This window comes from Pan paniscus, chromosome 6, assembly GCF_029289425.2.
Source record: "Pan paniscus chromosome 6, NHGRI_mPanPan1-v2.0_pri, whole genome shotgun sequence".
NCBI classification, from domain to species: Eukaryota; Metazoa; Chordata; class Mammalia; order Primates; family Hominidae; genus Pan; species Pan paniscus.
In genome coordinates, this window is record NC_073255.2 from 39612261 (window position 1) to 39630740 (window position 18480).

An 18480-nucleotide genomic window follows, 5' to 3' on the forward strand; every position below is an offset into this window, starting at 1 on the left:
TGAAAATCAATGAAACCAAAAGCTGTTTCTTTAAAAAGATAATAAAATTGATAAATTTCTAGCCAGGCTAATCAAGAAAAGAAGAGGATTCAACATTCTTAAAGAAAACAATTTTCAACCCAGAATTTCATATCCAGCCAAACTAAGCTTCATAAGTGAAGGAGAAATAAAATACTTTACAGACAAGCAAATGCTGAGAGATTTTTGTCACCACCAGGACTGCCCTAAAAGAGCTCCTGAAGGAAGCACTAAACATGCAAAGGAACAACCAGTACCAGCCACTGCAAAACCAAGACAAAATGTAAAGACCATCGAGAGTAGGAAGAAACTGCATCAACTAACGAGCAAAATAACCAGCTAACATCATAATGACAGGATCAAATTTACACATAACAATATTAACCTTAAATGTAAATGGGCTAAATGCTCCAATTAAAAGACACACACTGGCAAATTGGATAAAGAGTCAAGACCCATCAGTGTGCTGTATTCAGGAAACCCATCTCACATGCAGAGACACACATAGGCTCAAAATAAAAGGATGGAGGAAGATCTACCAAGCAAATGGAAAACAAAAAAAGGCAGGGGTTGCAATCCTAGTCTCTGATAAAACAGACTTTAAACCAACAAAGATCAAAAGAGACAAAGAAGGCCATTACATAATGGTAAAGGGATCAATTCAACAAGAAGAGCTAACTATCCTAAATATATATGCACCCAATACAGGAGCACCCAGATTCATAAAGCAAGTCCTGAGTGACCTACAAAGAGACTTAGACTCCCACACAATAATAATGGGAGACTTTAACACCCCACTGTCAACATTAGACAGATCAACGAGACAGAAAGTCAACAAGGATACCCAGGAATTGAACTCAGCTCTGCACCAAGCGGACCTAATAGACATCTACAGAACTCTCCACCCCAATCAACAGAATATACATTTTCTTCAGCACCACACCACACCTATTCCAAAACTGACCACATACTTGGAAGTAAAGCTCTCCTCAGCAAATGTAAAAGAACAGAAATCATAACAAACTGTCTCTCAGACCACAGTGCAATCAAACTAGAACTCGGGGTTAAGAAACTCACTCAAAACCGCTCAACTACATGGAAACTGAACAACCTGCTCCTGAATGACTACTAGGTACATAACGAAATGAAGGCAGAAATAAAGATGTTCTTTGAAACCAATGAGAACAAAGACACAACATACCAGAATCTCTGGGACACATTCAAAGCAGTGTGTAGAGGGAAATTTATAGCACTAAATGCCCACAAGAGAAAGCAGGAAAGATCCAAAATTGACACCCTAACATCACAATTAAAAGAACTAGAAAAGCAAGAGCAAACACATTCAAAAGCTAGCAGAAGGCAAGAAATAACTAAAATCAGAGCAGAACTGAAGGAAATAGAGACACAAAAAACCCTTCGAAAAATTAATGAATCCAGGAGCTGGTTTTTTCAAAGGATCAACAAAATTGATAGACTGCTAGCAAGACTAATAAAGAAAAAAAGACTTTTAATGATTGCCATTCTAACTGGTGTGAGATGGTATCTCACTGCAGTTTTGATTTGCATTTCTCTGATGGCCAGTGATGGTGAGCATTTTTTCATGTGTTTTTTGGCTGCATAAATGTCTTCTTTTGAAAAGTGTCTGTTCATGTCCTTCGCCCACTTTGCTGGAGAGGATGTGGAGAAATAGAAACACTTTTACACTGTTGGTGGGACTGTAAACTAGTTCAACCCTTGTGGAAGTCAGTGTGGTGATTCCTCAGGGATCTAGAACTAGAAATACCATTTGACCCAGCCATCCCATTACTGGGTATATACCCAAAGGAACTATAAATCATGCTGCTATAAAGACACATGCACACGTATGTTTACTGCGGCACTATTCACAATAGCAAAGACTTGGAACCAACCCAAATGTCCAACAATGATAGACTGGATTAAGAAAATGTGGCACATATACACCATGGAATACTATGCAGCCATAAAAAAGGATGAGTTCATGTCCTTTGTAGGGACATGGATGAAATTGGAAATCATCATTCTCAGTAAACTACCGCAAGAACAAAAAACCAAACACCGCATATTCTCACTTATAGGTGGGAACTGAACAATGAGAACACATGGACACAGGAAGGGGAACATCACACTCTGGGGACTGTTGTGGGGTGGGCGGAGGGGGGAGGGATAGCTTTAGGAGATATACCTAATGCTAAATGATGAGTTAATGGGTGCAGCACACTAGCATGGTACACGTATACATATGTAATCTGCACAATGTGCACATGTACCCTAAAACTTAAAGTATAATAATAATAAAATAAAAGAATTGCTTGTGGTTATAAAAATAATAAAAATGAGTTGTCTATAAAAAAAAGAAAAAAGAGAGAAGAATCAAATCGACACCATAAAAAATGATAAAGGGGATATCACCACCGATCCCACAGAAATACAAACTACCATCAGAGAATACTACAAATACCTCTACACAAATATCTAGAAGAAATGGATAAATTCCTTGACACATACACCCTCCCAAGACTAAACCAGGAAGAAGTTGAATCTCTGAATAGACCAATAACAGGCTCTGAAATTGTGGCAATAATCAATAGCTTACCAACCAAAAAGAATCCAGGACCAGATGGATTCACAGCCGAATTCTACCAGAGGTACAAGGAGGAACTGGTACCATTCCTTCTGAAACTATTCCAATCAATAGAAAAAAAGGGAATCCTCCCTAACTCATTTTATGAGGCCAGCATCATTCTGATACCAAAGCCTGGCAGAGACACAACAAAAAAAGAGAATTTTAGACCAATATCCTTGATGAACATTGATGCAAAAATCCTCAATAAAATACTGGCAAACCAAATCCAGCAGCACATCAAAAAGCGTCACCACCATGATCAAGTGGGTTTCATCCCTGGGATGCAAGGCTGGTTCAATATACGCAAATCAATAAATGTAATCCAGTATATAAACAGAACCAAAGACAAAAACCACATGATTATCTCAATAGATGCAGAAAAGGTCTTTGACAAAATTCAACAACCCTTCATGCTAAAAACTCTCAATAAATTAGGTATTAATGGGACGTATCTCAAAGTAATAAGAGCTATCTATGACAAACCCACAGCCAATATCATATTGAATGGGCAAAAACTGGAAGCATTCCCTTTGAAAACTGGCACAAGACAGGGATGCCCTCTCTCACCACTCCTATTCAACATAGTGTTGGAAGTTCTGGCCAGGGCAATTAGGCAGAAGAAGGAAATGAAGAATTTTCAATTAGGAAAAGAGGAAGTCAAATTGCCCCTGTTTGCAGATGAGATGATTGTATATCTAGCCCCAACATCTCAGCCCCAAATCTCCTTAAGCTGATAGGCAACTTCAGCAAAGTCTCAGGATACAAAATCAATGTACAAAAATCACAAGCATTCTTATACACCAATAACAAACAGAGAGCCAAATCATGAGTGAACTCCCATTCACAATTGCTTCAAAGAGAATAAAATACCTAGGAATCCAACTTACAAGTGACGTGAAGGACCTCTTCAAGGAGAACTACAAACCACTGCTCAATGAAATAAAAGAGGATACAAAGAAATGGAAGAACATTCCATGCTCATGGGTAGGAAGAATCAATATCGTGAAAATGCCCATACTGCCCAAGGTATTTTATAGATTCAATGCCATCCCCATCAAGCTACCAATGACTTTCTTCACAGAATTGGAAAAAACTACTTTAAACTTCATATGGAACCAAAAAAGAGCCCGCATCGCCAAGTCAATCCTAAGCCAAAAGAACAAAGCTGGAGGCATCACACTACCTGACTTCAAACTATACTACAAGGCTACAATAACCAAAACAGCATGGTACTGGTACCAAAACAGAGATATAGATCAATGGAACAGAACAGAGCCCTCAGAAATAACGCTGCATATCTACAACTATCTGATCTTTGACAAACCTGAAAAAAACAAGCAATGGGGAAAGGATTCCCTATTTAATAAACGGTGCTGGGAAAACTGGATAGCCATATGTAGAAAGCTGAAACTGGATCCCTTCCTTACACCTCATACAAAAATCAATTCAAGATGGATTAAAGACTAAATTGTTAGACCTAAAACCATAAAAACCCTAGAAGAAAACCTAGGCATTACCATTCAGGACATAGGCATGGGCAAGGACTTCATGTCTAAAACACCAAAAGCAATGGCAACAAAAGCCATAATTGACAAATGGGATCTAAGTAAACTAAAGAGCTTCTGCACAGCAAAGGAAACTACCATCAGAGTGAACAGGCAACCTACAAAATGGGAGAAAATTTTGGCAACCTACTCATCTGACAAAGGGCTAATATCCAGAATCTACAGTGAACTCAAACAAATTTACAAGAAAAAAACAAACAACCCCATCAAAAAGTGGGCGAAGGACATGAACAGACACTTCTCAAAAGAAGACATTTATGCAGCCAAAAAACACATGAAAAAATGCTCACCACCACTGGCCATCAGAGAAATGCAAATCAAAACCACAATGAGATACCATCTCACACCAGTTAGAATGGCAATCATTAAAAAGTCAGGAAACAACAGGTGCTGGAGAGGATGTGGAGAAATAGGAACACTTTTACACTGTTGGTGGGACTGTAAACTAGTTCAACCATTGTGGAAGTCAGTGTGGCGATTCCTCAGGGATCTAGAACTAGAAATACCATTTGACCCAGCCATCCCATTACTGGGTATTTACCCAAAGGACTATAAATCATGCTGCTATTAAAGACACATGCACACATATGTTTATTGCGGCACTATTCACAATAGCAAAGACTTGGAACCAACCCAAATGTCCAACAATGATAGACTGGATTAAGAAAATGTGGCACATATACACCATGGAATACTATGCAGCCATAAAAAAGGATGAGTTCATGTCCTTTGTAGGGACATGGATGAAATTGGAAATCATCATTCTCAGTAAACTACCGCAAGAACAAAAAATCAAACACCGCAGGTTCGCACTCATAGTTGGGAATTGAACAATGAGAACACATGGACACAGGAAGGGGAACATCACACTCTGGGGACTGTTGTGGGGTGGGAGGAGGGGGGAGGGATAGCATTAGGAGATATACCTAATGCTAAATGACAAGTTAGTGGGTGCAGCACACCAGCATGGCACACGTATACATATGTAACTAACCTGCACATTGTGTACATGTACCCTAAAACTTAAAGTATAATAATAATAAAATTAAATTTAAAAAAAGATAGCATGAGTAGAAAAAAAAAGAAGAGGGAAGCCACAAGTTACTAATATCAGAAATGAAAGAGGGGTCATCACTACTGATTCTGTGGACATTAGAAGAATGATAAATAAATACCATAAACAACTCTATGCCCACAAGTTTGATAGCTTAGATGAAATGAACCTATTCCTTGAAAAGCTCAATCTGCCAAAACTCACATAAAGTGAAATAGATAATTTGAATAGGCCTATACCTACTTAAGAAACTGAATTAATAATTAATAATCTTCCACAAAAGAAAACACCAGGCCCAGATGGGTTCATTAGTGAATTCTGTCAATCATTTAAGTAAAAAATGGTAACAATTATCTGCAGTCTTCTCTAGAAAACAGATGAAAAGGGAACCATTCCTAATTCATATACTTGCTGACTTGTTCCATGAGGCCAGAATTGCCTTAATTCTAAAACCAATGACATTAAAAGAAAGGAAAACTACAGAACAATATCCCTCATGAACATAAATGCAAAAATTCTCAATAAATATTAGCAACTTAAATTTTTGTTTAAAGGTATAATCATGTATAGAAAGAATTATAGTCCGTGGCCAAGTGAGATTTATTCCAGGCATGAAAATCTGGTTAAATATTTAAAAATCAATTAATATAATCTATCACACAAACAAGATAAAGAAGGAAAATTATGTGATTTTTCCATCAATGGACACAGGAAAAGCATTTAACAAAATTCAACATCCGTTTATAATAAAAACTCAGCAAACTGGAAACAAAGAGAAACTGCCTCTACTTCATTAACAGCATCTAAAAAAACCATACAGTTAACCTCATATTTAATGGCAAGAAATTAGGTGCTTTTGTCCTAAGACTGGGAACAAGGTAAAGATGTCCTCTCTCGCCACTCCCATTCAACACTGAACTAGATGTCTTAGATAATTTAACAGGACAAGAAAAGTAAATAAAAAGTTTATACATTGGAAAAGATGAAATAAAAATGTCTTTGTTAATAAATTTGTAATTGTCTATATTAAAATCTGAAAGAATAGACAAGAAAAATAAAAACAAACAAAAAAGAAACTTCCAGACCTAGTAGGCAAAAAAATGGCAAGACTGCAGAATAGAAGGTTAATATACAAAAGTCAGTTGTTTTTTTCCAGCAATTACCAAGTTGAGATTGAAATTAAAAACACAATACCATTTATGTGAACACCAAAAAATGAAACTTAGGTGTAAATCTAACAAAATATATACAAGATCTATTGAAGAAGACTACAAAACTGATGGAAAAAAAAGCAAATATCTAAATAAATGAAGAGATGTTCCATGTTCATGAATAGGAAGACTTAATATTGTTAAGATGTCTATTCTGCCCAACGTGATCTATAAATTCAATACAATTCCAATCAAAGTCCCAACAAGATATTTTATCAATATAAACAAACTCTAAAATCATATGGAAAGGCAAGAGACACAGAATAACCAATGCAATATTAAAGAAAAAGAGCAAGTTTGAACAACCAACACTACCTGATTTTAAGACTTACTATAAAGCTTCATAATCAAGACAGCATGGTATTGGTAAAAGAATCAACAAGTAGATTGATGAAACAGAACAGAGAGCCCAGAAATAGACATACAAAAAGATAGTCAACTAGTCTTTGACAAATGAGCAAAGGCATTGAGAGATAGCCTTTTCAAGAATGGCTGTCTTAGTTGAAAGAGTGGTTGAATATCCACATGCAAAAAAAAAAAAAAAAAAAAAAAACCTTAATGTAGACCTTATGCCTTTCACAAAAACCAACTCAGTTTAGATCACAGATGTAATATAATGCTCAATACTATTATATAAAACGACTAGAAGATAACATAGGAGAAGATTTAAGGGACCTACTGTTTGTCTATGAGTTTTTAGATACAACACCAGAAGCATAATCCATGAAAAATGATTGAAATGTTGGACATTATGAAAATTTACAACTTTGCAAAGGACACTGTTTAAGAGAATGAAAAGACAGCCCTCAGAATGGGAGAAAATATCTGCAGAATATATATTTCATAAAGGATTTGTATCCAAATATGTACAAAGAACTCTTAAAACTCAACAATAAGAAAACAACTCATTTCAAAAACGGCCGAAAGATCTGAATAAACCCTTCACCAAGAAGATGGCAAGTAAACAGATAGAAAGAAGCTCAAAATCATATGCCATTAGGGAATTGCAAATTAAAGCAACAATGAGACAACACTACACATCTATTAGATAATCACTAAAATTCAAAAAAAACTGAAAATACCAATGGCTGATGAGGATGAATATTAACAGGAACTTTCATTCATTGCTGCTGGGAATTCAAAATAGTACAGTCACTTTGGAAGATAATTTAGCAGTTTCTTACAAAACTAAGCATGGTCTTACCATACAACCCAGCAATTGTAAGGCTACGTATTTACTCAGTTGAGTTGACAACTTATATCCACAGAAGAATGTTTATTGTAGCTTTATTCATAATCACCAAAAACTGGAAGCAAACAAGAGGTTCCTCAAAAGCTGAATGGATAAGCTGCGGTACATCCATTAAATGGGACATTATTCAGTGATATAACAAAATGTGCTATCCAGCCATGAAAAGACATGGAGGAATCTTAAATGCCCATTGCTAAGTGAAAGAAGCCAGTCTGAAAAAGCTACATACTAAATGATTCAACTATATTACATTCTCAAAAAGGCAAAACTGTAGAAGAGCAAGAAACCAGTGTTGCCAGAGATTTGGAGTAGGAAAGAGATGAATAGATAAAAGCAGTGGATTTTTAGGACAGTGAAACTCTTCTGATATTATAATGGTGGGTACATAACATTATGCAATGGTCAAAACCCATAGAACTGTCCAACACAGAGTGAAACTTAATATAAACGATGGACTTTAGTTAATGATAATATATCCATATTGGTTCATCAATTTTAACAAATGAACTACAAGATGTTAATGACAAGGAAAAGTATATAGATGGGAGGGAGTCATAGGGAAACCCTCTGTGTTGTTTGCAATTTTTTGTAAATATAAAATTGTTCTGAAAAATAAAGTCTATTTTCTTAAAGTCAGTCCAGGGATCCTCCTTTATATGAATACAATCTGGCATTTTGCTAAGTAAAATTTCTCTGTTTCCAGCATTTAAGTCTCACTTCTCTGTGCAAGATTTTCTTTAGTTTTATATTTCCTAGGTCATTTCTGTCAGAATTAAGGGGTGGGGTAGTGAGAATTCAGACATATGTCCTCAAGCTGCCATCTGTTCTCCAAATGGTATCCCATATGTTGTTGATGTGTAGAGTTTTCATTGTTGACATTTATGAATTGACTATAATTGTACTTTGATTTCCTTCTTGACTCGAGTTAATTATGAGGGTGTTTAAATTTCCAAGTGGTATTTTTTTAAAAAACATGTTACTAATTTCTGCTTCATTGCTCATTGTTTTAAATATGTGATTTGCGTAAGTCTTACTTTTTAGAGCTATTGAGAGGGTTTTTTTTCTTGGTAGTTTAGTATATCGCCAATTTTTGAAATGTCTAGATATTTTATAGCAATGTGTACTATTCTTATGTTATGAAGTCTATTTTTTTCTATCTGTATATTTTTGTTTATTCTTCTGTAAAACTTTGAATGGTTTCATTATATATTTAGCGTTATGTTACTTGTTACATATAACTTTGTGAATATCCTATTGCCATCATGTGTTGTATCTTTTATCAATATAAATAATCCTTTATCACATGAAATGCTGTTTGCTTTGAATTTAATTTGTCTAATAGCAATGTTGTAATGAATGCCTTCTTTAATTTTTACTTTCTTGATATACCTTTGGCCATCCCTCTATTTCCACACTTAGATATCTAAGTGATGTGGTTTAAAATTTTTCTCTTTTAAACAGCATAGAATTAGATTTTAGGGAAGTTTTAAAATAAGTTATTTTCTTAATGAAAGACCTTAAGTCATTCACATGTATTGCGACAAATAGTGTTTTGGTTTGGTGTAATTTCAGTTACCTCATTTTAGTCTTTCTATATTAAGGGTTTTTTGTTTGTTTTTTGCTATTTACTTGTTTTTTCTTTTTATTTGATTATCAATTGTGGTAGGCTTGAAAAAAGCTCCCCGCCCTCACCCCCCACCACCACCACCACAAAATCCGTATCCTAATCCCTGGAACCTGTGATGTTACCTTATATAAGAAAAGGGAACTTCACAAATGTAATCAAATTAAAGATCTTAAAACTGGGAGATTATTCTGGTTTATCCCAGTGATTCCCACATGTAATCATAACAGGGTGGTAGAAAGGAGTGTGACACACAGACAGAAGAGGAAAAGGCAGAGCTTGGGCCGATATGGTCACACGCCAAGGACTGGCAGTAACCCGAAGCCAGAAGAGGCAAGGGGCAGATTCTCCCCTAGAGTCTCTGGAGGACTCATGGGCTTGCCAAACTTTTATTTTTGCCCAGTAGAACTAATTTTGGACTTCTGGTCTCCAGATCTGTGCGAGAATAAATTTATGTTGTTTTAAGCCATAGTTTGTAGTAATTTGTTACAGCCACCATAGGAAACTAATTAAAATTTCTCCATTTTTATTTTACTCTATCATAGCTTATCTTTAACTTTTAGCTTTAATATATCTCTATCAAGGTTAAAAAACAAAAGAGATACCCAAAATACGTAACAAAATTGAACATGATGTCTTTCTTTGTACTCTGTCCCTTTACTCAACTCCCTTAAGTTTTTCCTGAAATGTTCCATAGTCATATTTATAATTATTTTGTAAGCATTTCATGTGTTTCTAACTTCATTGCTTACCATAGTTGTTATTATTCTATGCTCTTCCCTCTTCTTGAATTCTTAATTTTAATTCAATTCTCAATTAGCTGAAGTATGCCAGGAAGACTATAAAATATTATATTTTCTTCCTTCTTATATATCTGAGAAAACTGTTCTGTGCCTTGGCACAGAAATCATATTTACAAAGTTCTTGAATCACAATTTTTTTCCAAACTCTGAACATGTTGTTATACTGTTTTCTGGCATTACTTTTTGTGGGAAAGAGGTATGATAATTTCAGATGCATTTCTTTTAGGTAACTTTTAATTTTTCTTACCCTGCCTTAAATGCCTGAAGATGGTTAATCTCTGAAATTAAATACTCTTTTGATTGTATCTCAAAGTCAGCATCTTTTTATCAACATTGACTGCTCTTCTGGACATTCTTGTTTATGGCTCTTCCTCCTGCTCCAGATTCTGAACTGTGCCTGTCACCTCCCTCAAGACAGCCACAGAGCCCCAAGATCCTTATAACCTCACCATGATGTTCCACTCCACAGGGTTCTGCCATTGTGTGCTTTCTTCTTCATCCTCCTCTGATGCCACATCCTCCTCTGTTTGTTGCCAGCCTTAATAATTCTAAATTCATGGATCACAGGTAGAAACCCCAGTTTTGTCTAAGTAGACGATCGATTTTTTTTCTTAAACCTAGTCTTCTATTTTTCTCTTTCTCTATTTATCACCTTTTCCCAAGAGATAATTTTTTCTTATAGTTTTCAGGGGAGCCTTCAATTTCTTTTTTTAAACCTTTTTTCTAACTTTTATTTTAAGTTGAGGGGTACATGTGCAGGTTTGTTATACAGGTAAACTTGTGTCATGGGGGTTTGTTGTACAGATTATTTCATCACCCAGGTATTAAGCTTCATATTCATTAGTTATTTTTCCTGATCCTAACCCTCCTCCCACCCTACACCCTCCTATAGGCCCCAGTGTGTTTTGTTCCCCTCTATGTATCTGTGTGTTCTCATCAGTTAGCTTCCACTTATAAGTGAGAATATACAGTATTTTGTTTTCTGTTCTTGCATTAGTTTGCTGAAGATAACGCCCTCCATCCATGTCCATCCATGTCCCTGCAAAGCACATTATCTCATTCTTTCTTATGAGCCTTCAATTTCTAATCATTCCTCAGAACCTCCTCCCTATGGTGGCTTTCACAACATTAGTGCTGAGATGCATTTGTAGAAATAACAAATCATAAAGAACCACAATGTGCTTGACTGTTATTTGTCTGAGCCAGAGAAAGAACAAAAAGGCACGAATTCAGAACAAAGATAACTGCCAAGAAGAAAGTGAAGTAAATGCTCTCCATTAGACTTCAATCTACAAGTTACTCTTCTACTCCCTCTGGATTTGATCCTAATGTTACAAAGTGGAGATACAGCCAGACTCTTGATAGAAATGAGGCTCCAAGTTACCTGAAAAATGTCCACCTTGATCATCCCTTCAAATATATTTCATTTAATCACATTCTAAATATGCTCTTCACATAAGAGAAATTAACTTCTTAAATCCCAATTTCCCTTTCTGCTAATTATGCAAAAAAAGATTGTACACAGATAATTAAAAGGTGTGGGTAAAGTTAATAAAAGAGACAGTGGGAAGGAAGAGGAGACCCAGATCCTGAGCCTAATGAAGTGGATGAAAAAGGGGAGCTCTCTGATGGTGTCAGTGCTGATGATGATAAATGATCCAACACCACACATAGTCTCCCTAAAACCGGAACCCTTCTATCATCTCTTGGCTCCCACTGATAAAAAGCAAATGAACTTTTGTTTCTAATTATTCTGGAATGTCAATTGTGGCAGAGAAAATTAGTTTAGCTTTAAAAGTCAATTACAAACAAATGTACCATGCAAATGTCAAGGACTGATCCTGAAATATGGAGTTTCCAAGAGGCCAAGGGAATAAGTGAGCAAGAAAGAACTGAAGCATTGTCACTCATGATGGCCAGCAGTACAAATTCTAGCACCAGGAACCAAACTCTGCTTCCTGGTGTGGAGATGAAAAGGGAGAGTTCCCTGGTCCATCCATCACAGGACATGGGACAGGGGTATGGCTCTCTGTTCAGCTTCCTCAAGCTCAAACTCCTTATAGGAGGGGGAGCATGCAGAAGGGTAGGTGCAGGAGCCAGGGCAAGTGCATTGAACTCCAGCCCCACAGTAGTGTCTGGGGTGGGTGCCTGTGACTCTTGAAGCCCCAGTGTTATAGTGCTGTTTTAACTCTGCCATCTGCAGATGGCTTAACTGGTAACCAGCTCAGTGCCCTCTTGGTACCCACGTCCTTGTCCATAGTCCAGGAAGAGTCAGGTCACACACAGACTTGAAGGATGAATGCAGGAGTTTTATTGAGTGGTGGAGGTGGTTCTCAGTGGGATGGATGGGGAACTGGAAGGCGGATGGAGTGGGAAGATGATCTTCCCCTGGAGTTTGGCTGTCCAGGGCCATTCTCCTGTCTGATTGTCCCCAGCTGAACTCCTCTTAGTGTTCAGACCCTCCTTCTCTTCTCTCCTTCTCTGCCATGCTGTTCTGCCATTCGTCTGCTCAACTCCTCCTGGAGCCTGGGATTTGGGGTTTATATGGGTACAGGATAGGGGCATGTAGCTGGCCAAAAGGCAACTTTTGGGGCACAAAAACAGGAATACCTGTTCTCATTTAGGACCACTGGTTTCCAGGCTTGAGGGTGGCGTCTTTGCTGGGAAACTGCCCTCTTTCACCCAGTATTTCCCTTTCTCTTGTCCATGTAAGAGAGTTATTTCCCTTCCTAACCCAACACTCACCCCTTCTTTGGTTCACCTCTCAGATTTCTAAATAACACAAGGTGCTATTCTTTCCATTATGTGCCTTCCCTCACCTCTCTGAAGTCATAAGCTTCCTCTCATTTCTGTCTTTAGGTTGTGCTGCTCTACGCCTCTACCTACGTCCTGGTGTCCCTCAGCATAGACAGATACCATGCCATCGTCTACCCCATGAAGTTCCTTCAAGGAGGTGAGCTGGCTTTACCAGGTGCTCTTTCATAAAGAACTGTCCTTGAGTGAGGGTAGGATCATTTTCACTAATGTTTTACTCTTAATAATAGTGATCTTCCTCCTCTTTCCTTCTCTTTCTTCTCCTCTCTTCATTCTCCTCTTCCACCTCTTTCCTCACTTCATGGGTCTGATTGTCTAAAAAGATGTACAAAAGAAAACTTAGATGCCTGGAAAAATGCCGACGGTTCCCATGGACAGCCCAGAGCCACTAAGGAAGGTGGGTGGCTGACCCACTTTGTGACCATTCAGCTTGATGCTGATGCTTCTGTCTTTTTCCTCTAGAGCAGTGTTGACATGCATACCTGTCCAAAGAAATGAACTCTCCCACACTAACTTCTCATTTTCCAGAAACAAACACCTTGTCCTCCTTATCCAAAACCATAGAAATAATTGGAAAGATGTTTTTAATTGATCATCGTATTGGGGAAAAAAAAAATAAGGAAACTCTCCTTGATCCAGAAATGGTTAGGGATCCCTAAGAAAAGGAAGCAGATGGGTCAGAGGGAAGGCTGAGACCACACAGCCCACAAAACCCCTAGGAGATGCTGAAGTGGGATGGGAGGCCTTAAGAGCACTTCCTGAACAGGCTGCATCAATGTGGAGTGTAGGAGAGGACTCGAGGCAACTGACAAGGTGATTTCTGAAGTACAACACAGAGGATTAATCACAGCAAGTTTCCCTGGATTTGAAGAGGCAGAGAGGGGCCCTGGGGAGCAGTAATGCCCTAGAGGAAGGGTAAGTACATATTCACAAGACTAGCTGCCTACTGCTCTGCCCACAATCAGAGACCACTCTCCTCCATACACCCTGAAAGCAAATACAAAGCCATTGTTTAGCAACCTGTTCTCCCTTCCTCCAGATAACTTCGAAAACTGATAAAGAACCTAACAAAAAATCTTGACCACAAAAATGAGTGTAATCAAATATTATTTAAAAAGTGACAAAATCCAAACTGTAGAAAACAGATAATACCTTTAAAATCTCATTCCACACAATTTGGATCTAGGAAAGCAAATTTAATAGAAGTAGCAGAATTTTAGGATAAATATAATTAACGTCATCAAGGATCTACAAGAAGTGGAGTGAAATAGGGTAATTTCATTTACTATTGACAGGGGTATAAGTAAACACATCTTATTGAAATATAAAATGTGCAGCCCTTTGATATGACTTCTTGGTATCTGCTCTGGAGAAACACCCACACGTGTGCATGTATACATATGTGATGTATATTGTGGCACTGCCTACAATAGCAGGAATCCATTGCTAACCTTGGTGTGTCTCAGTGGAGGAATGGCTAACTAGTCTATGGAAGAAGTTTCAGTAGCTTATGTTTATTGATTGCATACTAGGTGTCATTCATGATTCTAACTGATTTATACATATTAAATATTTTAATATTCATAATATCTCTGTGAGGTGGGCTCTATTATTATCTGCATTTTACAGGTAAGGCAATTGTTGTTCCAAGAGTGAAAGTAATTTGCCCAAGGTCACAGCTATTAAGTGCAGGAACAGGATTTGAACCCATACAGTCTGGGTCTAGCTCCAGTGCCCTCAAATGCTATATAGCCTGCCTCTCAATGTGGAAGTGGTAGAGCCATGGGCAGTAATATGCATCAACATGAACATATCCATATTGTATGCTGAGTGACAAAAACAATATGCACAAAAATCCATGTGAACAATAACATTAAAGTCAAAAACTCAAAACAATGCTAGATATTGTGTACAGAAAGATAGAGAGGAGCAGAAAGAGAGAACACACAAAAGAAAACTCCAGGAAAAATAAAAAACTATTTGCAAAAACACACAAAACTTGACATTTGACCTCACTTCTAGTTATGGGAGTTAAACCAGTGGTGTGACCACCACAGGAACTTACATGCAAGGCGGTAATTTTTACATGAAGAACATATCAATGTGTTGTGTGCAATTAAAATTAATTTATTTTGATCATGCTTGTTATGCCTACTGTACAGCATAAGACATATGAGTAACAATACTAAATTGTATACTTAAGAATTTGCTGGGGATCTGTTCCAAGATGGCCAAATAGGAACAGCTCTGGTCTGCAGCTCCCAGCATGATCAATGCAGAAGACAGGTGATTGCATTTCCAACTGAGGTGCCTGGTTCATCTCATTGGGACTGGTTGGACAGTGGGTGCAGCCCATGGAGGGTGAGCCAAAGCAGGGCAGGGCATCGTCTCACCTGGGGAGCACAAGGGGTTGGGGGATGTCCCTTTCCTAGCCAAGGGAAGCTGGGACACACTGTACCTGGGACACTCCTGCCAAATACTGCACTTTTCCCAAGGATTTAGAAACCAGCAGACAAGGAGATTCTCTCCCATGCCTGGCTCAGCAGGTCTGGAGCCTTGCTCACTGCTAGTACAGCAGTCTGAAATTGAACTGTGAGGTGGCAGCCTGGCTAGGGGAGGAGCGTCCACCATTGCTGAGGCATGAGTAGGTAAACAAAGTGGCCCGGCAGCTCAAACTGGGTGGAGCCCATTGCAGCTCAGCAAGGCCTACTGCCTCTATAGGCTTCACCTCTGTGGGCAGGACATAGCTGAACAAAAGGCAGCAGACAGCTTCTGCAGACTTAAACATCCCTGTTTGACAGCTCTGAAGAGCACAGTGGTTCTTCCAGCATGGCGTTTGAGCTCTGAGAATGGACAGACTGCCTCCTCAAGTGGGTCCCTGACACCTGTGTATGCTAACTGGGAGACATCTCCCAGTAGGGGCCAACAGACACCTCATATAGGTGGGTGCCCCTCTGGGACAAAGCTTCCAGAGGAAGGATCAGGCAGCAATGTTTGCTGTTCTGCAATATTTGCTACTCGCAGCCTCTGCTAGTGATACCCAGGCAAACAGGGTCTGGAGTGGATCTCCAGTAAACTCCAACAGACCTGCAGCTGAGGGACCTGACTGTTACAAGGGAAACTAACAAACAGAAAGGAATAGCACCAACATCAACAAAAAGGACATCTACACCAAAACCCCATCTGTAGGTCACCAATATCAAAGACCAAAGGTAGATAAAACCACAAAGATGGGGAGAAACCAGAGCGGAAAAGCTGAAAATTCTAAAAATCAGAGCGCCTCTTCTCCTCCAAAGGACTGCAACTCCCCGCCAGCAATGGAACAAAGCTGGATAAAGAATGACTTTGACAAGTTGACAGAAGTAGGCTTCAGAAGGTCGGTAATAACAAACTACTCCTCCGAGCTAAAGGAGCATGTTCAAACCCATTGCAAGGAAGCTAAAAACCTTGAAAAAAGGTTAGACGAATGGCTAACTAGAATAAACAGTGTAGAGAAGACCTTAAATGACCTGAAGGAGCTGAAAACCATGGCACAAGAACTTCGTGAGGCATGCACAAGTTTCAATAGCCAATTCAATCAAGTTGAAGAAAGGGTGTCAGTAATTGAAGATCAAATTAATGAAATAAAGCGAGAAGACATGGTTAGAGAAAAAAGATTAAAAAGAAACTAACAAAGCCTCCAAGAAATATGGTACTATGTGAAAAGACCAAACCTACATTTGATTGGCGTACCTGAAACTGATCGGGCGAACGGAACCAAGTTGGAAAACACTCTTCATGATATTATCCAGAACTTCCCCAACATAGCAAGGCAGGCCAACACTCAAATTCAGGAAATACAGAGAACACCACAAAGATACTCCTCGAGAATAGCAACCCCAAGACATGTAATTGTCAGATTCACCAAGGTTAAAATGAAGGAAAAAATGTTAACGGCAGCCAGAGAGAAAGGTCAGGTTACCCGCAAAGGGAAGCCCATCAGACTAACAGCAGATCTCTTGGCAGAAACCCTACAAGCCAGAAGAGAGTGGGGGCCAATATTCAACATTCTTAAAGAGAAGAATTTTCAATCCAGAATTCCATATCCAGCCAAACTAAGTTTCATAAGTGAAGGAGAAATAAAATCCTTTACAGAAAAACAAATGCTGAGAGATTTTGTCACCACCAGGCCTGCCTTACAAGAGCTCCTGAAGGAAGCACTAAATATGGAAAGGAACAACTGGTACCAGCCACTGAAAGAACATGCCAAATTGTAAAGACCATTGAGGCTAGGAAGAAACTGCATCAACTAACGAGCAAAATAACCAGCTAACATCATAATGACAGGATCAAATTCACACATAAAAATATTAACCTTAAATGTAAATGGGCTAAATGCTCCAATTAAAAGACACAGACTGGCAAATTGGATAAAGAGTCAGGACCCATCAGTGTGCTGTATTCAGGAGACTCATCTCATGTGCAGAGATACATATAGGCTCAAAATAAAGGGATGGAGGAAGATCTACCAAGAAAATGGAAAGCAAAAAAAAGCAGGGGTTGCAATCCTAGTCTCTGATAAAATAGACTTTAAACCAACAAAGATCAAAAGAGTCAAAGACGGCCATTACATAATGGTAAAGGGATCAATTCAACAAGAAGAGCCAACTATCCTAAATATATATGCACCCAACACAGGAGCACCCAGATTCATAAAGCAACTCCTTAGAGACCTACAGAGAGACTTAGACTCCAACACAATAATAATGGGAGACTTTAACACCCCACTGTCAATATTAGACAGATCAACGAGACAGAAGGTTAACAAGGATATTCAGGACTTGAACTCAGCTCAGCACCAAGCAGACTTAATAGATATCTAGAGAACTCTCCACCCCAAAACAACAGAATATACATTCTTTTCAGCACCGCATTGCACTTATTCCAAAATTGACTACATAATTGGAAGTAAAGCACTCCTCAGCAAGTGTAAAAGAACAGCAATCACAACAAACCGTCTCTCAGACCACAGTGCTATCAAATTAGACCTCAGGATTAAGAAACTCACTCAAAACCGCACAACTACATGGAAACTGAATAACCTGCTCCTGAATGACTACTGGGTACATAGTGAAATGAAGGCAGAAATAAAGATGTTCTTTGAAACCAATAAGAACAAAGACACTATGTACCAGATTCTCTGGGACACATTTAAAGTAGTGTGTAGAGGGAAATTTATAGCACTAAATGCCCACAAGAGAAAGCAGGAGAGATCTAAAATTGACACCCTAACATCACAATTAAAAGAACTAGAGAAGCAAGAGCAAACAAATTCAAAAGCTAGCAGAAGGCAAGAAATAACTAAGATCAGAGCAGAACTGAAGGAGATAGAGACACAAAAACCCTTCGAAAAATCAATGAATCCAGGAGCTGGTTTTCTGAAAAGATCGACAAAATTGATAGACTGCTAGCAAGACTAATAAAGAAGAAAAGAGAGAAGAATCAAATAGATGCAA

General features: G+C 38.3%; 1 protein-coding gene across 2 annotated transcripts in view; it reads left to right on the forward strand.

The window, feature by feature from the left end:
• The window catches only part of NPSR1 (neuropeptide S receptor 1), a 220460-nt gene that overhangs the window by 140336 nt on the left and 61644 nt on the right, over nt 1–18480 (forward strand). For both annotated transcript variants that reach the window (XM_003811956.4, XM_057302845.1), the window contains exon 4: nt 13031–13124. In XM_003811956.4, the coding sequence (XP_003812004.1) occupies nt 13031–13124 (94 nt within the window). The remainder of the gene's footprint in view (nt 1–13030; nt 13125–18480) is intronic.